This window comes from Myotis yumanensis, unplaced genomic scaffold (assembly GCF_028538775.1).
Source record: "Myotis yumanensis isolate MYYU_CA2020_CCGP unplaced genomic scaffold, mMyoYum1.0.hap1 SCAF_3, whole genome shotgun sequence".
Classification (NCBI taxonomy): domain Eukaryota; kingdom Metazoa; phylum Chordata; class Mammalia; order Chiroptera; family Vespertilionidae; genus Myotis; species Myotis yumanensis.
Genome location: NW_027223754.1, coordinates 105,004,774 through 105,030,888, shown reverse-complemented (window position 1 = coordinate 105,030,888; position 26,115 = coordinate 105,004,774). Strand labels below are relative to the sequence as shown.

The 26,115-nt window shown below is 47.7% G+C and overlaps 1 protein-coding gene across 5 annotated transcripts in view; it reads right to left on the bottom strand.

Annotated features, from left to right (window-relative positions):
- Window positions 1-25,509, bottom strand: part of SMAD9 (SMAD family member 9) — a 93,532-nt gene extending 68,023 nt beyond the window's left edge. For 3 of the 5 annotated variants that reach the window (XM_070409249.1, XM_070409250.1, XM_070409247.1), the window contains exons 1-3: window positions 24,903-25,509; window positions 11,250-11,507; window positions 189-410 (exon numbers count right to left, since the gene is read on the bottom strand). In XM_070409249.1, coding sequence (XP_070265350.1) covers window positions 189-410; window positions 11,250-11,507; window positions 24,903-25,314 — 892 coding nt within the window. In that variant the 5' untranslated portion in view covers window positions 25,315-25,509. The remainder of the gene's footprint in view (window positions 1-188; window positions 411-11,249; window positions 11,508-24,902) is intronic. The other 2 variants (XM_070409251.1, XM_070409252.1) reach the window with 2 other exon arrangements.
- Between the last annotated feature and the right edge of the window lie 606 nt (window positions 25,510-26,115).

The window sequence follows — 26,115 nt, the reverse complement described above, 5'->3', positions numbered from 1 at the left end:
TTTATCATCTTGTTTGTCTTCATAATATGCACACTATGCTACCCCGCAAAAGATGTCATGCCCATTTTATAGGCAGAGTAACCCATCCCTGTGCCATCCCAATAGGTTACATGGCCAATGAATGGCTTGTTTCTGTTTCCATATTTTAGCTCAGAAGAACAGAAAAAGAAATTACATATTTCTTTTACCCTTTCCTATGTGTCTCCTGGTATTTTCTATTGTTGAGTTTCTGTTTACATTAGAAAGAAGTCCAAGACAGAATCTGTTCCTGTTATTTGAAGGGTCTGTGAATCCATCTATAAGTACGCTTCGGGAGGAAGCCTGGAACGTCTCACCAATTCGATTGTTCAGTTCATAGTAGGCAACTGAGCACCAGTGCTGGGGTTCCTCATAGCAAACTGGCCGAAAGTCTGAAAGAAAACAAACCAGATAGCACATTACTACCATTACGCTTGGGCTTCCCATCTCCTGATTCCATCAGGAAATTTAGATTAATGCTGTTAAGCTGAAAGTTGGCTGCAAGACCAAGTAAGCTGTCTTACAATCATTTCAAATCTATCACTTTAATGAAAACTGTGGTGAGCTTATCTGGTTAATGCATCTATGGCAGAGGCCACAGACCTAGTGACTCTCCCATAGTTACAGTATTTGTACACATATCTATGATTATTGAGGGGGCCAAGCGAAGAAGAATATGAGTGGATCCATGTAAAGTTCATCAACTCTAAAGGAAACACAGCTCAAAGGAAACTGGCAGGTCACTTCATCTCCGCATGAGAAAGATAGTGTATTACTGTTACTGTATGCCACACTGAGTCCCTGTGGCAAAAAGTACCATTTCCTAACAAACTAAAGATGAAATATAATAGTTTGGATATAATAAAACCACATCATAAATATTGGATAGCACTTTAAATTATTTAAGAAAGAAAATAAAATTCTATCTAAATAAACTCTCATTCTCTTTTATGTACAATTGGAATACTTAATTACTTATGACATAAAAAATATCTTAGCCCTGACCGGTTTGGCTCAGTGAATAGAGCATCAGCCTGCGGACTAAAGGGTCCCAGGTTTGATTCCGGTCAAGGGCATGTACCTTGGTTGCTGGCACAAATCGATGTTTCTCTCTCATCGATGTTTCTAACTCTCTATTCCTCTCCTTCTCCCTTCCTCTCTGTAAAAAATCAATCCTATATAATAAAGAGCTAATATGCAAGTGGTCATCATGCTGTAACGGCTCAGACACTCAACACTGGGGAGAGAGGAATGGGGACCACACAGGCACAAATGAGCTTGCAAGAGAGGAATAGGGACCAGCCAGGCTGCAGCCTGGGAAAAGGACAAGCTCCCCGCCCCATGGTCCTGGGTGCCAGCGGCTGGGGCTACGGCCCAGTAGAGGGACAGGCCACCTGCCCCACAGTCCCGGGTGCCAGCACCTGTGCCTGTGGCCTGGGAGAGGGACAAGTTACACACCCTGTGGTCCTGGGTGCCAGAGGCTGCGCCTGTGCCTGTGCCTGTGACCCGGCCTGGGAGAGGAACAAGCCACATGCCCTGCAGTCCCGGGTGCCAGCAGCTGGGGTGGCTGCCCAGGAGAGGGACAAGCCGCCCACCTCACGGGCCCAGGCGCCAGCAACTGCACCTGCAGCCTGGGAGAGGGACAATCTGCATGTCCCATGGTCCCAACAGTCCCAGATGCCAGCGGCTGCATCTGCACCTGTGATCCAGGAGAGGGACAAACCGCCCACCCCATGGTCCCGGGCGCCAACAGCTGCACCAGCACCTGTAGCCCAGGAGAGGTACAAGCTGCCCACCCCATGGACCTGGGCACCTGCGGCTGCAGCCTGGACAAAGCCACCTGCCCACGGCCGCTGGTGGCTGTGGACAGCCCGGGCGAAGCTGGCCCGGGTTCTGGGTGCCTGTGGCCGGCCAGAGGAGGGAATCCTGGGTCCCAGGTGCAGGTCGAGGCAGAGGCAGTTAGAGGCAATCAGGCCAACAAGAGAGCAGTTAGGGGTGATTAGACTGGTAAGGGAGCAGTTAGGGGCGATCAAGCAGGCAGGCAGAGGTGGTTAGGAGTGATCAGGCAGGCAGGCAGGCGAGCAGTTAGGAGCCAGTGGTCCTGGATTGTGAGAGGCAGTTGGACATCCCCTGAGGGGTCCCAGATTGCAGAAGGTGCAGGCTGGGCTGAGGGACTGCCCCCCAACCCCTTGTGCATGAATCTCATGCACCGGGCCTCTAGTAAAATATATTAAAAAAATATTTTAAAGAGAGCTGTGTATTTCGTGAATGTTATGTTTTCACCCAAAATTTTTCAGTTAAGTAACCAATAAAAGTTCAGAGTTCTTTGTCACCCACACTCTTGCTCTGCCCTTCTATTGACTGTATAACCTTTCTTTTCTTTGAATATCCTTGTAATTCTTGTATCTAGAGTGTGTTCCATTATGCACTAAATATACATTTTTTAAACAGATAAATTAGGGGGTTATTTGATTTACAAAAGGTTGTTAAGTTATAAAAGAATTGGAATACTTTAAGTAGTACACTCCTTTGGACCCTCCCCACCCAGTGTGGTTCATGGAACTGTAGGCCTGCATCACCTGGGAACTTGTTAGGTATGCAGATTCTTTGCCCCAACTCATATCCAGGGTATCAAAATCATATTTATACAAAATCATTACCTGCTCTATATGAACACTAAAGTAAACCAACATTTTTCTAGTCTATTGTAAGACACAACATTTTGTAAAAACCCTATTTACATCTATTTCTAAGAGCACCTCTCTAAGCCAATGAAAGACACCATTCTAAATCTATAGTAAAAACAGAAATGGGACAAATTTGTTAACTTCTTAAATATCCAATTCCATAGTAAACATTGAGAACAACAAATGTTAGGTTAAAATAAAAGATTAATGTATTCTAGTAAATAGGATGCTAAACAAACATCCACTCTATGGTACTGAGGAATTCCAAAGTTAAAATGCCAAGAATCCATACTACCTGTCCCTTAAAACACTTGGGAAATAGAAGGTAAGAACATTTGGTTTTGTTTGGATTTTTTGTTTTATTTTGGGGTAATAGAAAACACTCCTGGAAAATAGATATATTTAGTTGTTCATCTGCAAATTTATCTCCATTAGGCATTGATAGCACTAAATGCCTATCAGCTGTGGTATCTACAGGTCAGCCATTCTGGTTCTCTGGGGTTTCTATGGCATAATAAAACAGGGTGGTGTGTTGACAATAAGAAAGAAGTAAAACAAAGGAATGTCAAACTGATAAACTACACAAAGATGACCTGACCCAACCTTTTTGGCCATTAAACTCCTTGGTGGACAGTGTTTTTGCCAAAGAGAGACCAGTTACATAGCAAGTGATATTGTGAGTGTCCTATAGGGGAAGTGGGTTGTCCTAAACTCCTCACTAAAGGGTTGAATAGTTTTCTCTCTGACTTATGACTTATCATTGAGTTTAAATGCCTTCATAAGATTTTCAAACCGAGGAGCTAGTCTCCTAGCTTTTCTCAGTAACAGAAGAGCCTGTTATCTGGCTTTTATAACAGAGAAAGCTAACCCTTTGAAATTAGCTTAATTTTCAGCTCCTCTGTTGTCATGGACTGTACAATGGCCACGGCAATGTTCTGTCTCTGAGATAGTTCAAATATGCCCCCAAACACAGGACAGCTGAAACCTGATTATAACCTTGAGCCCAAGGCACAGTGAGAAGGGTTCTTCTCCCCAAATATCAGTCCTACTAGAGGCCTGGTGCACGAATTTGTGTACATGTGGGGTCCAGGGGGTCCAGCCAGCCCGCCCCAATGGGGCCTCATTGGGCCAGGCTGGTGGGAGGAGGGCTGCAGGCACTTGGCCAGCCAGCCCCACCCCTGATCAGAGTGTTGGCAGCTGATCGGGGCCTGGATCAGGCTGGTTGGCTGCTGCAGTGCGCATCATAGCCACCAGTTGTTCCGGTCATTCCGCCGTTCTGGTCGCTGGGCTTTTATATATATACTAGAGGCCTGGTGCACAAAAATTTGTGCACTCGGGGGGTCCCTCAGCCTGGCCTGTGCCCTCTCGCAGTCTGACACCCCTCAAGGGATGACTACCTGCTGGCTTAGGCCTGCTACCCGGGGGATCGGTCCTAAGCTGGCAGACAGAAATCCCTCTGGCAGCCCGGGAGCCCTCGAGGGATGTCCACTTGCCAGCGGGGAGCACGCCTAAGCTGCAGTCAGACATCCTTAGCGCTGCTGAGGAGGCGGGAGAGGCTCCTACCACCACCGCTGTACTGGCAGCGGTCAGCCTGGCTTGTGGCTGAGCAGAGCTCCCCCTGTGGGAGTACACTGACCACCAGGGGGCAGCTCCTACATTGAGCGTCTGCCGCATGATGGTCAATGTGTGTCATTCCCAGTCGTTCTGCTGTTAGGGTCAATTTGCATATTACCCTTTTATTATATAGGATAGAGGCCTGGTGCACGGGTGGGGGCTGGCTGGTTTGCCCTGAAGGGTGTCCCGGATCAGGGTGGGGGTCCCGCTTGGGTGCCTGGCCAGCCTGGGTGAGGGGCTGAGGGCCATTTTCAGGCTGGCCACACCCCTTTCAGGAAGGCGGGTCCTGCTGGGGTGCCAGGACAGCCTGGGTGAGTGGCTGATGGCTGTTTGCAGGCTGGCCACAGCCCCTTCAGGGTAGGGGTCCCCCCTGAGGTGCCTGGCCAGACTGGGTGAGTGGCTGGTGGCTGTTTGCAGGCTGGCCAAACCCCCAGCAGGGACCCTCACCCCATGAGGGTGTGGTCATCCTGGGTGAGGGGCTGATGGCTGTGTGCAGGCTGGTCACAGCCCCCAGCCACCCAAGCTCCCAGTGGAGGCTGGCTGGACGCAGGTATCTGGGATTTATTTATCTTCTATAATTGAAACTTTGTTGCCTTGAGTAGAGGCCACAGCTGGCCAGGGCAGGCGGGAAGCTTGGCTTCCTCCATCACAGGGGCAACCACGCCTCCTGCTTGCTCCAGCTCCATGGCTGCCAGCTGCCATTTTGTTTGGGTTAATTTGCATATATTCGCTCTGATTGGCTGGTGGTCATGGCTTGGGGCGAAGAGGAGGTGCAGTCAATTTGCATGTTTCTCTTTTATTAGATTAGATAGATGATTGGAAAGTGATCACGGTTAATAAAATGATGTGCAATCAAGTAGATAGTATCTTATCAGAAATTAATTCATTACACAATAAAAACTCCTGAGGCAGAAGAAAAACTCTTTAAAGAGAACCTCAGAATAACTGATTCCTTCTGTATACATTCCTAATGTCAGTTTGTTATATAAGTGACTAGAGGCCCGGTGCACAAAAATTTGTGCACTGGAGGGGGGAGGCAGGTCCCTCAGCCCGGCCTGTGCCCTCTCCCAGTCTGGGACCCCTCGGGAGATAACGACCTGCTGGCTTAGGCCTGCTCCCGGGTGGCAGAGGGCAGGCCCAATTCCTAGGTGCAGCACCTGGTCGGGCTCAGAGCAGGGCTGATTGGGGAGTTGGGGCGCCACCCCGTCATGCACAGAGCAGGGCGGATTGGGAGGTTGCGATGCCACCCTCAGTCACGCTCAGGTTGGGGCCGATTGGGGGGTTGGGGCACCGCCCCAGTCACACTCAAGGTAGGGTCGATGGGAAGGTTGCGGCACCAACCCCTGTCACGCACAGAGCAGGGCCAATCAGGGGGTTGGGGCTCTGCCCCCTGTCACTCACAGAGCAGGGCCCATCAGGGGGCTTGGGGCTCCATACCCTGTCACGCACAGAGCAGGGTTGATCAGGGGGTTGGGGAGCTCCCCCCTGTCATGCACAGAGCAGGACCGAACAGGGGGTTGGGGAGCTCCCCCCTGTCAAGCACAGAGCAGGCCGATCAGGGGGTTGAGGAGCTCCCCCCTGTCACTCACAGAGTAGGGCTGATAGGGGAGTTGGGGCACCGCCCCCTGTCACACACAGAGCAGGGCGGATCAGGGGGTTGGGGCGCCGCACCCTGTCACACTCAGGGCAGGGCCGATGGGGAGGTTATGGTTCTACCCCGTCTCACACAGAGCAGGGCCCATGGGGGGGAGGTTGGGGCGCCACACCCTGTCACACACAGAGCCCTAGAGCGATCAAGGGGTTGGGGAGCTCCCCCCTATCAGGCACAGAGCAGGGCTGATCAGGGGGTTGGGGCGCCTTCCGCTGTCACGAACAGAGCAGAGCGGATAGAGAGGTTGTGGCCCTGCCCCGTCACACACAGAGCTGCAGGGCGATCAGGGGGTTTGGGCACTGCCCCGTCATGCTGATCCCGGTGCTGAGAGGCCTCGCGGCTCCGCTGATCCTGGTGCTGGGAGGCATATTACCCTTTTACTATATAGGATAGAGGCCTGCTGCATGGGTGGGGGCCAGCTGGTTTGCCCTGAAGGGTGTCCTGGATCAGGGTGGGGGTCCCCACTGGGGTGCCTGGCCAGTCTGGCTGAGGGGCTGAGGGCCGTTTTCAGGCTGGCAGAGCAGAGCAGTGACTGAAGCTCCCAACCGCTCCTTTTTTTCTTTTATTTTTTATTCTGGGCCAGCTTTAGCTCTGAGGCCTCCACTGCTGAAAGCAGGTATCTGGTTTGTTTGGGTTCTATAATCAATACACTGTTTCAACTCCAGCTCTGAGATCCCGGCTGGCTGAAAGCAGGTTTCTGGGGTTTTGTTTAGCTTCTATATTTGTTACAATGTTTCAAACTGCATGCTCAGAGGCCGGCAGCGGCAGGCGGGGAACGTTGGAGTCCTCCGTCACTGAAGCAAGCAAGACTCATGTCTGCTTCAAGCTGCCTGGCTGCCGGCCGCCATCTTGGCTGGCAGTTAATTTGCATATCGCCCTGATTAGCCAATGGGAAGGGTAGCGGAGGTATGGCTAATTACCATGTTTCTCTTTTATTAGTGAAGATAGAGTTCAACAGCTTAAAATTTTGAATCAGTCTGCCTTTGTTGAATTGTCCATTCAAAGTAGTTCTCACGCTTAAGTGTGCATGAAAATCACCAGTAAAACTTGTTAAAAATGCAGATTCTGACCTGGCCTATGTGGCTCAGTTGATTAAGGATTGTTCCATGCACCACAAGGTCGCTGTCTTGATTCTAGGTCAGGGCACATGACCAGGGTTCGAGTTCAATCCCCAGTCAGAGCATGTACAGGAGGGAGCTAATCAATGTTTCTCTCTCACATCAATGTTTCTCTCTCTCTCTCTCTCTCTTTCTCTCCCTCCCTCCCTCACTTCTCAAAAATTAAAAACATATTTAAATAAATGAATGAATGAATGGGTATATAAATGCAGGTTCCTGGCCTAACCCCCAGAAATTCTGAGTCTATAGATCAGAGGTTGAATGCAACCATGTATGTTTTAACAGGCACTACAAGTAGTCATCTGACCATACTGAATAACCATGAATAAGGCATTTCCCTTTGAGAAAATGAACTGTAACACTGGTGAAAAAGTTATAAAGCAAGATGACCCTTCTGAAGGTCCTGGAGTAAATCTGTCTATAACATTAAGGGGCTTAATATAAAGTTATTGTATGACCCAGCTGTTCTACTCCTCGGTATATTCCCACAGGAATTAAAAGCAGCAACTCAAACAGATACTTGCACATCAATGTTCATAGCAGCATTATTCACAATAGCCTAAAGATGGAAAAAAATATATCCATAGATCAATAAATGAATTTTTAAAAATGTGATATACCTATATAATGAAATATTGTTCAATCACACAAATGAAGTAACTGATAAATGCTATAACATAGATGAACTGTGAAAACAGTATGCTAAATTAAATAAGCCAGACACAAAAAACAAATATGGCATGATTCCATTTATATGGGGTACCTTAGAATAGGCAAATTCAATACACAGAGACAAAAAGTAGAATAGAAGTTACCCAGGGAGGAAGGCAGGGAATGAGGAGCTACTGTTTAATGGGCACAGAGTCTCTGTTTGGGGTGATGAAATAACTTTGAAAATAGATAGTGGTGGTGATTGCACAGCATTGTGAATATACTTAATGCCACTTGAACATAAACTTAAAAATGGTTAAAATGGCAAATTTTCTGTGATAAGTATTTTATTAAACTTAAAAAATAACCATTGAATTGCACACTTTAAGTGGTTGAATTTTGTTACATTAAGAAGCTGAGCCAGTTAATCTCAATTTGCTTTGAAATTAAAAAGACTATTCCTTTTGTAAGAAACTAGTCAGCTTGTGCATATATCTTGGGGTCTGTCCTTCATGAATGGGAAGAGAAAAAACACACACCAACCTGTTAGTTTAATAAGTGCGGGAATACAAATTTAGTACAGGAAATCTTTATAGCACAGTGTGTTTTATGTAAATGTATATTTGCAACATTAATTATCCTCCTGTCTCTTAACTAGGGCTCTGTCCTCAAATGAGGTCTCTTTCTATTGTGTTCCTTTCTCAGTGAAGTCAGTCACTGGCAAGACTTCAACTGCCTCCTCTATTCTGTGCATGACTTCCAGGCCAGAGCTCAGCCTTCATCCTCATATCAAGTCCTGGTGACTCTACAATCTCAAATTAATTGCCTTCTTTCTGTCACCACATCCCTTCTTTAGTTCAAGTCCTTATCATTACTTGACTGGACTGCTAAGGCCTCTATCACGTTGTCACTTATTTACATAATTGTGTTCAATAGTCACTGTCTCTGGAAGGTGAGAGGCAGTGATTATTATCATAATCAATCATTGCACCTCTAGCACTAACACAGTGCCTGGTACTTAAGCAGGCTCAGTCATTACTTACTGACTCAATAGAATCTGGATCTATGACCCAGAAGCTCTACTCCCAAGGTCCAAATGCCTATGTAATCAACTATTGAGCAACTTCTGCATTTTAGGCTCTATGCTAAACATCCTATCTAATAATAGACAAACATGGTAATTAACCATACCTCCGCTATGCTTCCCATTGGCTAATCAGGGTGATATGCAAATTAACTGCCAACCAAGATGGCGGCCGGCAGCCACACACCTGAAGCGAACATGAGGCTTGGTTGCCCCGGTGATGGAGGAAGCCAACTTTCCCGCCTGCCTCGGCCAGGCTCTAACCTACACTCTAAGCAACAATGTTTCAATTATAGAAGCTAAACAAACCCCAAATACCTGCTTTCAGCCAGCCGGCCTCGGAGCTGGAGCTGCAACAAAGTTTCAATTACAGAAGGTAAATAAATTCCAGAATAAAATAAAAAAGAAAAAAAGGAGAGACTGGGAGCTTCAGTTGCAGGCTTGGCCTGCCTGAAAACAGCCCTCAGCCCCTCATCCAGACTGGCCAGGCACCCCAGTGGGGACCCCCACCCTAAAGGGGGTGTGGCCAGCCTGAAAACAGCCCTCAGCCCCTCATCCAGGCACCCCAGTGGGGACCTCCACCCTGAAGGGGGGGTGGCCAGCCTGAAAACAGCCATCAGCCCCTCATTCAGGCTGGCCAGGCACCCCAGTGGGGACCCCCAACCTGAAGGGGGTGAGGGCAGCCTGAAAATAGCCATCAGCCCCTCATCCAGGCTTGCCAGGCACCCCAGTGGGGACACCCACCCTGAAGGGGGTGTGACCAGCTGCAAACAGCCATCAGCCCCTCACCCAGGCTGGCCAGGCACCCCAGCGGGACCCCCACCCTGATCCGGGACACCATTCAGGGCAAACCAGCCGGCCCCCACCCGTGCACCAGGCCTCTATCCTATATAGTAAAAGGGTAATATGCAAACTGACCCTAACAGCAGAAAGACTTGGAATGACTGGTCACTATGATACACACTGACCACCAGGGGGCAGATGCTTAATGCAGGAGCTGCCCTCTGGTGGTCAGTGAGCTCCCACATGGAGTAGCTCTGCTCAGCCACAAGCCAGGTTGATGGCTGCCAGTACAGCGGTGGTGGTGGGAGCCTCTCCCGCCTCCTCAGCAGCGCTAAGGATGTCCGACTGCAGCTTAGGCCTGCTCCCCGCTGGCAAGTGGACATCCCTCGAGGGCTGCTGGGCTGCCAGAGGAATGTTTGATTGCCAGCTTAGGCCCAATCCTCTGGGGAGCAGGCCTCAGCCAGCAGATGGTCATCCCCCGAGGGGTCCCAGACTGTGAGAGGGCACAGGCTGGGCTGAGGGACGCCCCCCCCCCCCCACGAGTGCACACATTTTTGTGCACTGGGCCTCTAGTATAAAAGATAAAATGAATGACACACAAAAATTTATATACGTTTAATAGATGTACAGTAGTAGATGTGATGAATTTAAATGGTAGATGTATATGTAAAATAGTAGGTGTACTGCTTGAGGGAGTAAAAGGAAGAAAGGAATAATTCTAAGGGGAAGAGGCAACTTCTTTACCTTCCCACATTTTATGAATTTTTTGAGGACGGGGATAATTTTTATTAATCTTTTAATTTTACTTTTGGCACCCGAAGGCAATGCTTGCATATAGTATGAGTTCCATAAATATCTGTTAAATAAAGGAATATATGAAGAAATGAATGAGGCAGATCACAACATCTGGCACCAAATGCATTTATGTGTGCCTATAGGAACTTGTTAGCTCAGGATATTTTCTCACACTCTTGAGGTACATAAAATCTTTTTTTCATTGTCTAACTTAAACCTACTTTATAGGTGTGATAGTACATGCAATTATCACAATGGGTTTGGTTCTCCATCTCCCTTCTACATGTTTTTTAAATTCAGCAAATACCAATTAACTAGGTCAGTGCTTCAGATGCTGTGCTTACTTCCCATAGCAAAAAGGGAGAATGCACTGCCTGGAACTGGGGCCTCGCTCTGCCCTACACATCTTTTGTAGGGGAGACTCCCTTTGATTGTTGAAAGAGGCACTCATACTGCCTGCCCTCTGGCCAGCTCTTTCTGATCAGCTTAGAGAAGTCTTTATAAGCTTATTGCTACTGGCTTTAGAAAACAAAAACAAAACGAACAAACAAACAAAACACCTCAAAATTCCAAAGGATGCTGTTCAAGTCCATTTAATTTCTGAGAGCTTCCAAAGGATTAGGACCAAAAACCAGAGCAAAGGCATGTTGTAGCTCCAGGATAACTGCTCCAAAATGGATATAGTACTGATCATCTTAGAGGCTGGGCAGGGTCCAAGAGCACACAAGAGATTGCCATGTGAACTGTAAAACTCTACATGAACATGAGTTACAGTGATTAAAAACTATGATGCTCACACCATAAATGTGTTGAATTGTATACCACATAGACCGGCAGCTTTTACTGACCTGAGTGTTGATAGGGGCTTTCTGGCTCTGAAGGGCTTCCTGGGGAGTGAGGGTAGCTGGCTGTGCACGGGGACTGTGAGAATGCTTGCCCTGATGAGGGAGGGAATGCAGAGCATGGAGGCTGCTGGAAAGAGTCAGGATAGGTGGCGTTGTGCGGCATGAGTGGCTCACTGTGAAGGGAGGCACTGCGGAACTTGGCCAGAAGGCTCAGCTGGGGGTTATATTCGCTGTTTCTTGGCACCAATACAGGCGGCAGCACTAGCATGAGAAAGAAACCAGTGGGTTAGAATTGATCATTGGCTCATCGGCACAAAACAGAGTGGACACTTGCTGTTTTTGTCCATTTTTTTATGATAAAGTTCTGTTTTTCCTTTGGGAAGTACTGTTTCACCATTCTTAGTGCTCATTGTGAGTTGTTAATTGTAGACCCATCTTTTCCGAAAAAATGAACTTGTGAATCAAGCTAAACCAATAGTTTCTCTCCTTGAAGCTTGAATCTTAAACAGAATGTAACAATTAACAAATAGTTTAGAGGAGAATCATTGTGAGGTCAGCATTCTAAAGAGAAACTGCCTATTTATTCCTACCACAGAAATTAGCAAACCTGTCCTACTACTTGGTCTTCTGGAGATTTGATTGTTCATGTCTTCCTTTTATTCTGACAATAAAGTGTTTGTTTGTTTGTCTGTTTAAGGAAGAATAGGTTTTTATTGCTTGCAATCTACAATAATAAAAGAGAAACATGGTAATTAGCGTACGACCGCTACCCTTTTCATTGGCTAATCAGTGAGTATATGCAAATTAACTGTCAGCCAAGATGGCCGCCGGCAGCCAGGCAGCTGGAAGCGAACATGAGGCTTGCTTGCTCCAGTGACTGCAGACTCCAACTTTCCCCGCCTGACTTGCCGGCCTCTGAGCTAGCAGTTTGAAACATTCTAACAAATATATAGAAGCTAAACAAAACCCCAGAAGATCTCAGAGCTGGAGTTATACATTGTTTCGATTATAGAACTGCAAACAAACCAGATATGAAGCCTCAGAGCTAGAGCCAGAGCTAAAGCTGGCCCAGAATAAAAAAAAGAAAGAGAAAAAAAAGGAGCGGTTGGGAGCTTCAGTCAACAATCACCAGTCTGAAAGCAGCCCTCAGCCCCTCACCCAGACTGGCCAGGCACCCCAGTGGGGACCCCCACCCTGAAGGGTGTGTGACCAGCTGCAAACAGCCATCATCCCTCATCCAGGCTGGCCAGGCACCCCAGTGGGGACCCCACCCTGATCCAGGACACCCTTCAGGGCAAACCAAGCCAGCCCCCAGGCCTCTATTCTATATAGTAAAAGGGTAATATGCCTCCCAGCACCGGGATCAGCGGAGCCTCGAGGCCTCCTGGCACCAGATCAGCATGACAGGGTGCAGCGCCCAAACCCCCTGATCGCCCTGCGGCTCTGTGTGTGACAGGGTGCGGCGTCCCAACCCCCTGATCGGCCCTGCTCTGTGTGTGACAGGGTGCGGCGCCCCAAACCGCCCCCCCCCCCAGGCCCTGCTCTGTGTGTGACAGGGTAGAGCCATAACCTCCCCATTGGCCCTGCCCTGAGTGTGACAGTGGCGGCGCCCCAACCCCCTGATCGGCCCTGCTCTGTGGGTGATAGAGGGCGGCGCCCCAACCCCCTGATCCACCCTGCTCTGTGTGTGACAGGGGGCGGTGCCCTAACTCCCCTATCGGCCCTACTCTGAGCGTGACAGGGGGAAGCTCCCCACCCCTCTGATGGGCCCTGCTCTGTGCATGACAGGGGACAGCGCCCAACCCCCTGGGTGGCCCTGCTCTGTGCGTGACAGGGGGCAGCGCCCCAACCCCCTGATTGGGCCTGCTCTGTGCGTGACGGGGTGGCGCCGCAACCTCCCCATCGACCCTGCCTTGAGTGTGATAGGGGGCGGTGCCCCAACCCCCCAATCGGCCCCAACCTGAGCGTGACTGAGGGTGGCATCACAACCTCCCAATCCGCCCTGCTCTGTGCATGACAGGGGCCGGCGCCCCAACTCCCCAATCGGCCCTGCTCTGAGCCTGACCAGGGGCTGCACCTAGGGATTGGTCCTGCCCTCTGCCTCCCAGGAGCAGGCCTAAGACAGCAGGTTATTATCTCCCAAGGGGTCCCAGACTGCGAGAGAGCACAGGCCCGGCTGAGGGGCCCCCCTCCCCCCACCCAGTGCACAAATTTTTGTGCACTGCGCCTCTAGTAAAATAGTAAGTGATGTACAAAATATTTTTCCCTCAGAGACCATGTTGAATTATTTAGATAACCAACCTAAATTTTAGCTCAGTAGTGCTGCTAAAGTAAAAACATTCTACCTGGTCTTACCAGAAAGATTTAAAGGCCCCTAAAAGTTCTTTTGTAAAAGATAAACAGTGAGTAATAATATAAGTGAATAAGTAAAAGTTAAGCAGCAATAGATAACTTATAAAAGGTAAGCAGCAATAGAGAACTTATAAATAAAGCCTGTTCATTTAGCATTTCCCTTCTGGGTTACACACTTTAAAAAGAACATGAGTTTTCTTGAACCTGATTCTGTACAAAAGCTTAGGCATTGATGCAATTCTCAAGGGCACGCACTGTCCAGGCATTCATGGCTCCTATTGACTTCTAAAGTGTCACAATGCCCAACAGAAAAAGAAGATATTCCATAAGTGTCATTGAGGTACAACCTATGACCAATGTAAATGCAAACAGAGAAGCAGAGAAAATAGAAAAAAGAAGTGATCAAAGAAATAGCCAAAGAAAATTTTCCAGAACTATAGAAGAATCCATGTCATCAGATTGAAGAGAACCAGAGTGCACATCCCAATGAATAAAAACAAATCTAAACCTAGTTATACCATATTGAATTTCAAACATCTAGACAAGTGGAATATTCTAAACGTTCCCAGATCACCTCAAAGTCACCTACAAAGAAATGAAGCTCAGACTAACTTATGACTTCCCATCACCAATGCTAGATGCCATAAGGCAACGGACCAGGCTTTTCTAAGGGAAAATAATTATTTTTTTTCTTTTTGCTATCCAAACTTAGATTTTAATGCAAAATGTATTAGCAACAGACACAACTTCAGAGCATCTCTATCACAAAACAACATAATTATTGGGTTCCCCCAGATTGCCCCCTCAGATAGGGGAAATCGTCTGCTTAACCTTTACATTCCTATCGGCCTAGGAACTTATGAGGAGAATACTTATTTATAATAACAGTGGGCTGAAGAGAGCAAAACACATTGTCTTCACCATTATGATGAAACTGTCCATTACTAACGGTTTTCCTCCAAGGTACAAGCCAGCTTTTCTATTTGGAATTGCTATCAACATCAGCAATAATTCTTTGGAATAGCTCATTAGTTTAGGGAGTTACAATGCCACACTGAGTATGTGGCTGGTTTGAAGGAGGATGGATAGTGAGGTGCTCTGTGAATTTCAAATATAAGTCATCAGGCTTCTGGCAGCTTCTGTTGTTTAATTCCATGTTATAAAGGTGGCATGATGGACTATGATTGGTTGAAATCCTCTGTTTACTGTCTGGCTTTAGAGTGGTATCTTTTTTGTTTTTTTGTTTTTACTAGAGTCAACTTGGTAATCTATACAGGAAACATGCCCATATACTGGGAAGACTTGCTTCATGTTGTGATTATCAGCATCAGTTTTGCAAAAGCACCCAACAAAAGGCTCCTTGCATATAATATCAGAGACTAGAAATTATAACTAAAAAACAAAACCAAAAATCTGGTAATTTATCAACCTACTAGAGGCCCGGTGCATGAAATTCGTGCATGGCGGGGAGGGGGTCCTGCACCCTCTCCAATCCGGGACCCCTCAGGGGATGTCTGACTGCCGGTTTAGGCCCAACCAGTATGGGCCTAAACCAGCAGTCGGACATCCCTCTCACAATCTGGGACCACTGACTCCTAACTGCTCACCTTCCTGCCTGCCGGATCACCCCTAACTGCCCCCCTGCTGGCCAGGTCACCCCCAAATGCCCCCCTTGCTGGCCTAGTAGCCCCCAACTGCCCCCCCCCTGCTGGCCTGGTCGCCCCTAACTGCCCCCCCGTCCCCCGCAGGCCTGGTCGCCCCACGCAGCCTGCCGCTCGGTCGTTTGGTCGCCCCTCACTGACCCCCCCACCCGCCCCCCGCCAGCCGCCAGCCTGGTTGCCCAACGCAGCGTTTCGGTCATCTGTTCGGTTGCAATGGTCGCTTAGGTTTTATATATATAGATGTGCATCCGACTTTTGATTACACACACACACACACTGACATAACTTTCAATAAAAATAAAAGGGATGAGATCCAGTTAGAGATCTTCCTTGAGAGAAAACACAGCAAATGCATGTTCTGGATAAAGCCTCGGCAAGATTAGGTGGAAACTCAAGCATCTTGGCTTCTCCTGAGTTCTGGAGAAGCCTATCCAGGCAAACCAAGCCATTGAGGCTGGTTGAGGGCTCACAGCTCTTATCAAGCGTGAGATCAGATCTGACCAAAGGTACAAAGAAAGTAGTTTCCTAACCCACCAGCCTTACCCCAGGCAACAAGACACCAAAAGTATCCCTATTCTACTGATGCTTGGTTTGTGGGCCTTTCCAGATAAAACTGGCAGCCACTTTTAGATAAAGAATCGCTATTTAGAAGCTTTGGGAGAAGTGTGGGGGTTCTCTGTGGACTCACTAAGACTTAGTTTTAGGAAGACTTGTGAAAATAATTCTGATCTTCAAATCCCACAATGGAAACCAATAGAATTGCCAAAAAAAATAAAATAAAATAACTATAAACTAAAATATAAATATTGAGAATCGAGAAGAGGGAGAAAGAAGGCAATGTAAATTAACTAAATCCTCATCTTTTATATTAGAATCAATGAAATTATCTTAAGGTGATAAATTTTGGAAACCAATGTATAAGCACATTATATAGAGTTACCTCCATAATTTTTAGTAATAATACAGGGAAGTAGAATAAGAACTAACCAAGAATGATTAAAAGAGGTTGTTCCTGAAGATGGATGGGGTATCTCTTGTTTTTAATCACACTATCGATTTCTTACCACCTGCAAGTATTGATACAAACTTTCATGAAAAGCAAATATTTTCAAGTAAACAGACAATAATATCAATTACAAAATCTACCATTTACCTACCATAATACATTTATCTCTTTCTTAACAAGTAATAATTCTCACTTCTACATGCAGAATACAAACTAAAACAGGTGAATTGAAAGTTGGAAACTAAACCACAACAGGTAAGAGTAGCAGAGAAACAAATGATTCCTTCCCCCTTTAAAAGCCATATTTGTATATACTACCTATGACATCCTATATAATAAAAGCCTAATATGCAAATTGTTTGACCAGGAGTTCAACTGCTCGCTATGATTGCGCTGACCACCAGGGTGCAGCAAGGAACATGGTGGGCATTGGTGACACAGCGCTGGCAGCGGGTGGCAGTGGAGGTGCTGCCAGCCCTGATGGGCCCTGATGAGAGCAGGCGGCACCAGGCCAAGGTGGGTTTGAGTGGGGACCAGGCCAAGGCAGGTGTGAGTGGGGGCCTGATCGCCCCACCAATCGCCCTGCAGATGGTGACCAGCAGGTGGCAGGGCCGCCACCCGGCTTCCAGGCACTGAGGGAGCCGGGGGGGGGGGGGAGGGGAAGGGGGAAGGCCTGGCCCCGATCAATCGTCCCACAGGAGGGATGGTGGAGCAGGTGAGGGGGCAGCACCAGGTGATGGCAGGGTGCCAGGCAGGGCTGCAGGGCTGCGAGGCTGGGGGCACAAGCTGGGGTCCAATCCCTGCAGGTTACCCCAAGGGACCCCACCTGTGCATGAATTTATGCACCGGGCCTCTAGTTAGAGAATAAACACTCAACATCACTATGAAAAAGTGACCTGCACAATAAGCCTCTGAATTTTCTTTTATGTATTACTAGAGGCCCGGTGCACAAAAATTTGTGCACCAGCAGGGGGTGGTGTCCCTTAGCCCCACTTGTGCCCTCTCACAGTCTGGGACCCCTCGGGAGATAACAACCTGCTGGCTTAGGCCCGCTCCATCCCTCTGGCAGCCCAAGAGCGCTCGGGGGATGTCCAATCAATAGGTGCAGCCCCTGGTAGGGCTCAGAGCAGGGCTGATTGGGGAGTTGGGGCGCCACCCCCTGTCATGCACAGATCAGGGTGGATCGGGAGGTTGCGATGCCACCCCCAGTCACACTCAGGGTAGGGCCGATTGGGGGGTTGGGGCGCCGCCCCCTGTCACACTCAAGGCAGGGTCGATGGGGAGGCTGTGGCACCACCCCCTGTCATGCACAGAGCAGGGCCGATCAGGGGGTTGGGGCGCTGTCCCCTGTCACGCACAGAGCAGGGCCCACCAGGGAGGTTGGGGCTCCATAACCTGTCACACACAGAGCAGGGCTGATCAGGGGGTTGGGGAGCTCCCCCGTCACACACAGAGCAGGGCCGATCAGGGGGTTGGGGAGCTCCCCCCTATCAGGCACAGAGCAGGGCCAATCAGGGGGTTGGGGCCTCTTCCCCTGTCACGAACAGAGCAGGGCGGATAGGGAGGTTGTGGCCCCGACCCCTGTCACACACAGAGCTGCAGGGCAATCAGGGGTTTGGGCGCTGCCCCATCACGCTGCTCCAGGGGCCAGGAGGCCTCGCGGCTCTGCTGATCCCAGTGCTGGGAGGCCTCGCGGCTCCGCTTGACACCGGGGCAGTGAGGCCTCACTGCTCCACTGATCCCGGTGCTGGGAGGCTCCACTGATCCCGGTGCCGGGAGACCTCACAGCTCCGCTGATCCCAGGTTCAGGAGGCCTCGCAGCTCCACTGATCCCGGTGCTGGGAGGCATATTACCCTTTTACTATATAGGATAGAGGCCTGGTGCACATGTGGGGGCCAGCTGGTTCGCCCTGAAGGGTGTCCTGGATCAGGGTGGGGGTCCTGCTTGGATGCCTGGCCAACCTGGATGAGGGGATGATGGCTGTTTGGAGCTGGTCACACCCCCTTCAGGGTAGGGGTCCCCACTGGGGTGCCTGGCCAGTCTGGGTGAGGGGCTGAGGGCCGTTTTCAGGCTGGCGGGTGACTGAAGCTCCCAACCTCTCCTTTTTTTCTTTTTTCTTTTATTCTGGGATTTATTTACCTTCTATGGCTGTCACTGGAACTGAGAGCCAGCTTTAGCTCTGAGGCTCGGCTCCAGCTCTGAGACCTCAGCTGCTGAAAGCAGGTATCTGTGTTTGTTTGGCTTCTATAATTGAAACACTGTTGCAACTCCAGCTCAGCCGGCTGGCTGAAAGCATGGGGTTTGTTTAGCTTCTATAATTGCAACATTGTTTCTTAGAGTACAAGCTCAGAGCCCAGCAGCGGCAGGCGGGGAACCTTGGCTTCCTCCTTCACTGGAGCAAGCAAGCCTCCTGTTCAATTCAGCTGCCTGGCTGCCAGCTGCCATCTTGGTTGGCAGTTAATTTGCATATCGCCCTGATTAGCCAATGGGAAGCGTGCCGGAGGTACGGTTAATTACCATGTTTGTCTATTATTAGATAGGGTATGAATATGCAGGAATAAAAAGATGACTTGCCTCATGAATAGTCTGAAAATGAGGGGCTGCAAAGTAGTAAATGACATATGGCTTCTTTTCAATGATGCTTCTTCATCACAATGTTAACGAAGTTCAAATAAACACTCATTTTTCTTTTTTAATGAAGAGGAATTTGAATAATTTCTGTGATTTCAGTTTTCTCTTTTTTTTTAATTTTTTATTTATTTATTTATTTTTTTTATTAAATTTTTATTGTTCAGATTACATTTGTTCCTCTTTCCCTTCCTCCATAACTCCCCTCCTTCCAGTTCCCGCCCCACCCTCTGCCCTCACTCCCCACCCACTGTCCTCATCCATAGGTGCACGATTTTTGTCCAGTCTCTTCCCGAATCTCCCATTCCCCTTACCCCCCCAAGAATAGTCAGTCCATTCCCTTTCTATGTCCCTGATTCATTATAATCACCAGTTCATTCTGTACATCAGATTATTTATTCACTTGATTCTTAGATTCACTTGTTGATAGATGCATGTTTGTTGTTCACAATTTGTATCTTTACCTTTTTCTTCTTCCGCTTCTTAAAGGATACCTTTCAGTATTTCGTATAATACTGGTTTAGTGGTGATGAACTCCTTTAGCTTTTCCTTGTCTGTGAAGCTCTTTATCTGACCTTCAGTTCTGAATGACAGCTTTGCTGGATAAAGTAATCTTGGTTGTAGGTTCTTGGTATTCAGCACTTTGAATATTTCTTGCCATTCCCTTCTGGCCTGCAAAGTTTCTGTTGAGAAATCAGCTGACATTCGTATGGGTATTCCCTTGCAGGTAATTGAGTCTCTTTCTCTTGCTGCTTTTAAGATTCTCTCTTTGTCTTTTGCTCTTGGCATTTTAATTATGATGTGTCTTGGTGTGGCCCTCTTTGGATTCCTTTTGTTTGGGGTTCTCTGTTCTTCTTGGACCTGTAAGTCCATTTCTTTCACCAGGTGGGGGAAGTTTTCTGCCATTATTTCTTGAAATAGGTTTTCAATATCTTGCTGTCTTTCATCTTCTGGCACCCCTATTATTCTGATGTTGGTACGCTTGAAACTGTCCCAGAGGCTCCTTACACTATCTTCACACTTTCGGATTCTTTTTTCATTTTGCTTTTCCAGTTGGGTGTTTTTTGTCAAATCTTTGGTTTGATTCTTGTGCTCCTCTGGTCTGCTATTGGGTATAATATTCTTTATTTCAGTCCGTGTATGCTTACTTTCTAATTTCTTTATCGTAGCATCGAGGGTCTCATTAGTTTTCGTGAGGCTCTGCACAAGTTTATAGCAAGCCCTCAAAATTGCGATTCTTAGCTCCATATCCTCCATTTCTGTCATGTTTTTTTGTCTCCGCATCTTTTATGCTTTCTTGGTGCACCCCCTTGTGGTCTTTGTGCGCAGTCTTGTTCTAGCCAAGCCTTAATTGTTGTAGTTAACACTAGAGGGATTTGACCACCAGGCGGACTGGCTGTTGGAATCAGCTGTGTGGAAAACTTCAGTCCTCTGGGAGGCGCTAGTCCAGCCTTTGCCTGAGGCGATCGGCAAATGGCTCTGCGCAGGGCCTGGGCGGGGCGGGCTCAACAGGGCGGGGGGAGGGAGCAGCTATGGCTGCTCTCAGTCCGTCTCCAGGGGCTCTGCCTCTCTGTCCCCACAACCGCTGCAAACCTCGGAGGGACCGTAGCCAGACAGTCCCGCTTCTCCCGTTTGAGTCTGGGTCCCTAGAGACTTGCCCGGATCTGTAGCCCAGAGTCTGAGACTCACTCCTGATTGAAAACGACAACCGCGCCCTCAGCCACCAGCCCGCTTTGCGCGCGCACCGCCGCACCACCGTACCTTTAAATTTTCCACACTGCGCCTCCTCTGGGCCTCGTAATGCTGTTGTTTTTCCTTCTAGTTGAAGAGTCTCTCCTCAGCCAGCCTTCCTGTGGTTCTGGGTGATGTCCGTTCCGTCTTTTAGTTGTATTTTTAAAGTGGTTGTTCGAGGCAGCAAACTCCGGTGTTTACCTATGCCGCCATCTTGGTTTCTCTCTGTGATTTCAGTTTTCATGTGAGATATCTACAGTGTATTCCTACCATTAATAATCAAAATGCCTCATAGACTCCTGAATGGAAATACTTCTATTCTTCATGGCATGCAGATTGAGGCATCAAAAGAAAAGAAAGAATATGTTTTTCTTTATTGAGACAAATATCTTGATAATATACTTTTACTATCTGGGTAAAACCAAAAGCAGTGAATACTGGTATAGAAAACTGATAGTATCATCCTGGTTATTTGGCCAGAGGGGCTCAGTTACCTTAGATTTGCACTGATCATATTTTTAAATACTTTTATTAAAAACTTAGCTGTCTTAGTCCATTTTTAATAAAGTATTTACTACTTTGCAGCCATAACAGAAATACCGCAGACTGGGTGCTTATAAACAACAGAAATTTATTTCTCACAGTTCTGGGAGCTCGGAAGTCTGAGATCAGGGTGCAGCATGGTTGGTTCCTGGTGAGAGCCCTCTTCCTGGTTGCAGAGGGCCATCTTCTCACTGTCCACACATGGTAGAAGGGGCCAGGGACCTCTCTCAAGCCTCTTTATAAGGACACTAATCTTATTCATCAGGTTCTGCCCTCATTACCTAATCACCTCCCAGAGGTTCCTCCTGTTAATACCATCACCTTATGCATTAGGCATTGGGCTTTCAACATAAGTATTTTGAGGGAACACAAACATTCAATCCATATCAATAGCTATTCCTAAACAGCAAATTTCATTTCCACATCTCAACTGCTACTTGCAAATATGACATAGTGAATTTTCAGACATTTGTTTCAATTTTATGCCACCCTTTAAATACCACACTATCTTAATATGTGTTACATAAAGGAAAATAGTGGAAGGAATTACTGCATACATGAGTGTAAACTACGGAGCTGAAAACAGCTTTTGTATCTTTTTCAGAAATCATGTGGTTTTGAAACAGGATGAGTATTTCATGTAAAGGAGAAATTACAGGATAGATTCCAAGATGGCTGAAGAGTAGCTGGAAGCTGTGCCCACTTGCTCCCAGCCCCAAATCAGATTTATAGCTAAATTACAGAGCAACCAACCTGAAAAACCAATTGAAATATTATAACCAAGGCTTTACAGACGAAGACACATAGAGACAGATAAGAAGGGCGGAGAAGTGGAAAGGGAATAAAATATAGTAAAATCAGAGGCATGGAAATGGAATAGATTGACGATTTTCAGAGGGAAGGGGGTGGGGGAGTGGGAAGGGATTAAACAAAGATTTTATATGCATACTAGAGGCTCAGTGCACGAATTCGTGCATGGTTGGGGTCCAGCCAGCCACTCTGATCAAGGCTGGCTGGGGGGGGGGGGGGGGGGTGCGGAAAGCGACTCAGGAGGTTGGCCAGCTTGCCCTGCCCCCTGGTCGAACTCCTGGTCAAACTCCCCGTTGAGGGGACAATTTGCATATTAGCCTTTTTTTATATAGGATATACATTACCTATAGACAGACAATAGGGTGGAGAAGGCCTGGGGTGGGGCAGGGTGGGTGGAGGGGGGCAATGGAGGGAAAAAAGAGGGACATTTGTAATACTCTCAACAATAAAGTTTTTTTAAGTATAAAAAAGAAGCAGTCAGAAATAAAGAATACATCTGATATCAAGAATACACTAGAAGGAATAAAATAAAAAATAGGTTGGCCATGGCCTGTGTTGCTCAGTGATTAGGGAATTGGACTGCTCACCAAAGGGTTGAGTGTACGAGTCCCAGTTAAGGGCACTACCTGGGTTGTGTGTTGGCTCCCCATTTCCAGTCAGGGGGAGTGCAGGAGGCAGCCAATCAATGTGTCTCTCTCACATCGATGTATCTCTCTCGCTCTCTCTCCTTCCCTCCCTCCCTTCCACTTCTAAAAAGCAATGGAAAACGTATCCTCAGGTGAGGATTAACAACAACAGCAATAAAAAAGTACGTTGAATGAAGCAGAGAATTGAATCAGTGATTTGGAAGATAATGTAGAAAAAAACCCAAGCAATCAGAGCATCTAAAAGAAAATGAATTTAAAAGAATGTGCATTGAGAGAACCAAGATGGTGGCATAAGGTACAGACCTGTGTGTGCTGTCTCCCACAACAACATCGAGACTACCAACTATAAAAGAAACAGCTGTCATTCAGAACCATGGGAAAGCTGGCCCAGTGGAAGCTCTACAACTGGAAGGAAAGAAAGAAGAGCATTGAGACTGAGTAGGTTGTGCAGAGGCTCCAAGAACGGAGGTACGGAATCGTGCCCCAGGCTGGCTGCAACTGGATGCGCGGTTTTTTTCAACCAGAAGGGGAGGCGGACTATCAAATCCACTGAGCGTGGTTGGGGCGGGATGCTAAGCTCCCAGACCCCTACGGGGAGAAGCGGCCTTGCAACGACCCAGAGAGCGAGAGTGGCTGTCTTGCAGAGCTGCTCGCCGGCACTCAGCACTCGGGGATGCAAGATGCGGAGTCGTGGAGAGGCGAGGAGTCTTGGAGATGCCATTGCCCTGATGATTCCCGGGGACCCCACCCTACTCAAATTACATCCTCAACCAAGCTGTGCCAGTGGCACAAAGAGAACCACCGACGTTTTTGCAGCCCAGCCCAGCAGAATGCAGATTTCAACTCCTCACATACATAAGGGACACAATAAAGAAGCAGAATCAGGTTCAGAGGAAGCCGGAGCCGGACACGGCTGGGCCGACAACGTGGAACTGCTGTACCAGCAAACGCACAGGCAGGCCCACCAGATCCAGTCTCACATGGGACGCTGGGAGACGGCAGACAGGCAGTCTGTGCACTTGGTAGAAAACAAAATCCAAAATCGAAACGGCCCCGGTGAGGTTGAAACGGCCCCGGTGAGGCTGGGACGGCCCCTGTGAGACTGAGATGGCCCCTGGGAAGCTGAGAAAAATACCACATGAACTCACTCATTTATGGATAATAAGAGACATTATAGACTGATGAACAAAAATGGATACAGAGGCAGAGCAGCATTGAGCAGAATGTCAAACTACAGTGGGAACCCTGGGGAGGGTTGGGGGGGGTGGTAGGAGATCAACCGAAAGACTTATAGGCACGCATATGAGAATAACTAATGGTCACAAGACACTGAGGGGTGGGGGAAGCCGGGGGAATGTCAAGGGGGAGAAAAAAGGAGACATTTGTAATCCTCTTTGTAATACTTTAAGAAAAAAAAAAGACAGAGTCCTTGCCCTCAAAAAAAAAATAAATAAATAAATAAATGTGCATTTTCTTTTAGCTGCTCTGATTGCTTGTTTTTTTAAGGGAACTTTAGGACAATGTGAACCATAACAACATCTGAATCATAATAGTATCAGAAAGTGAGCAAGGAAGGAATAGAAAAACCGTTTGAAGAAATAATGGCAGAAAACTGCTGAAGGAAAAACAAGATGAACCCAAAGAGGCCCACACCAAGACACATCATAATTAAAATGGCAAAGATTACAAAGAGAGAATCTTAAAAGCAGCAAGAGAGGCACAGTTAGTTACTTACAAGGGAGTCCAAAAGGCTGTCAGCTGATTTCTCAACAGAAATACTTCAGCCAGAAAGAATTGGATGAAGTAATGAAAAACAAGGACGTGAAACCAAGACCACTCTATTCAGCAATCCTATCATTTAAAATTGAAGGAAAATTAAAGAACTTCCCAGACCAAAAAAACAACAACAAACAAACAAACAAACGAAGGCTAAAGGAGCTCATTATCACCAAATCAGTATTGAACCAGTATTGCAAATAATGTTAAAGGAACTGCTTTAAGAAGAAGAAGAAATATATAGAGAAGAACATGATGATGATGACTCCAAAACATAAAACTGCATTTTCAAAATCACAGAGTTGACATATGCTGAAATGAAAATTCTAGATTTTTGTGACTACAAAACTGTGGATTAGTTCCTCAAAATTGAACCTCCCCCATCTCTTTTTTTGGTGATTGGGGTGGTCCTTGTATTGCTTATGCCCCATAACTCTCGATCAACTGGGACACACCTCTTTAACTTTTAAAATACACCATGATATCGTGAAGAAAACTCACCTGATGTCTCCACACGGCAGTAGTGATAGGGGTTAATGCACACCTCTTTCTGCTTGGAGCCAAATGGGAACTCACAGCATTCCAGGGGCTTCAGCTCATGGTGAGATTGCAGATCAGGCCAACGCCACACTCGGCAATAAATAACGTGAGGCAAACCCTTGCGGTGGGACACCTGCAGCCGCCCGTCCAAGGATCGAGGAATCGTAACACATTTGCTGGGCTGCCCTGGACAGCTGAGAGCCCTCTCCAGCTCATCCATGGCTCCTTTCTTCTTCTTTAGCTTCTTCACTAAAGAGTCTACTGCCTTCTCTGCCCACTTTTCCTCTTCATCTCCTTGCTTCCAGCCTAGCAGTCTCTTCACTGCTGGACTGGTGAAGGAGAAGAGAGAGCTGATGGGGGTGCTGGAGTGCATAAGAGGTTGACTGCAGGTGTCCGGTGAAAACAGGAACTGGACAGACAGCCCTTCAGTGCCTGCAGGGCTTAAGAGAAGTAAGCAGCAAGTAACTCTCTGGGGATGTCATAGATCTTCCTTTTCTTCTGGTAGTCATTGTGACAAATTCAGGTTGGGAAGCATGTTGACATTCTCCTAAGCCCTAGAAAGGACTGGCAAACTCTGAAAAATAAGACAAGACTTCAGTTAACTTAAGAATAATTTTCAGAAAAGGTTAAAGTTCAACATAAGGGAGAAATTCTTCAAATGTTTTAGACTTGAAAACTCGGTCATCTTAACTCTCTCCTCTCCTTTATTCCCTACTAGAGGCCTGTTGCACGAAATTTGCACATGGGTAGAGTCCCTAGGCTTGGCCGGCAATCAGGGCTGATCAGGGCCTTCCAGCTGTTGGCCAGGGCCTTCCTTCCCCAGCTGCTGGCTGCCAGCCGGAGCCTGTGCCGGGTGCCAGCAGCGGGTGCGAGCAGCAGCTCTGGCGCCGGCAATGGGTGTGAGTGGGGCCATTGCCGACAGTGGGTGTGAACAGCGGCTTTGGCACTGGCAGTGGATGCGAGTGGCAACTTCAGCACAGGCAGCAGGTGCAAGCACCCATCAGGACCTCGGCACATGGGAGCAAAGAATTTTCAGTAACCACTAGAAGCTCGCCCTGATGACAGCGACCGGCGCCCCATCTTGGTCTGGCGCCCCTGCTCACCTGCTCCACCATCCTGCCAAGGCTGATGCCCGCCATGTTCTGCGCTCTGCCACCTGCTGCCAATGCATGCC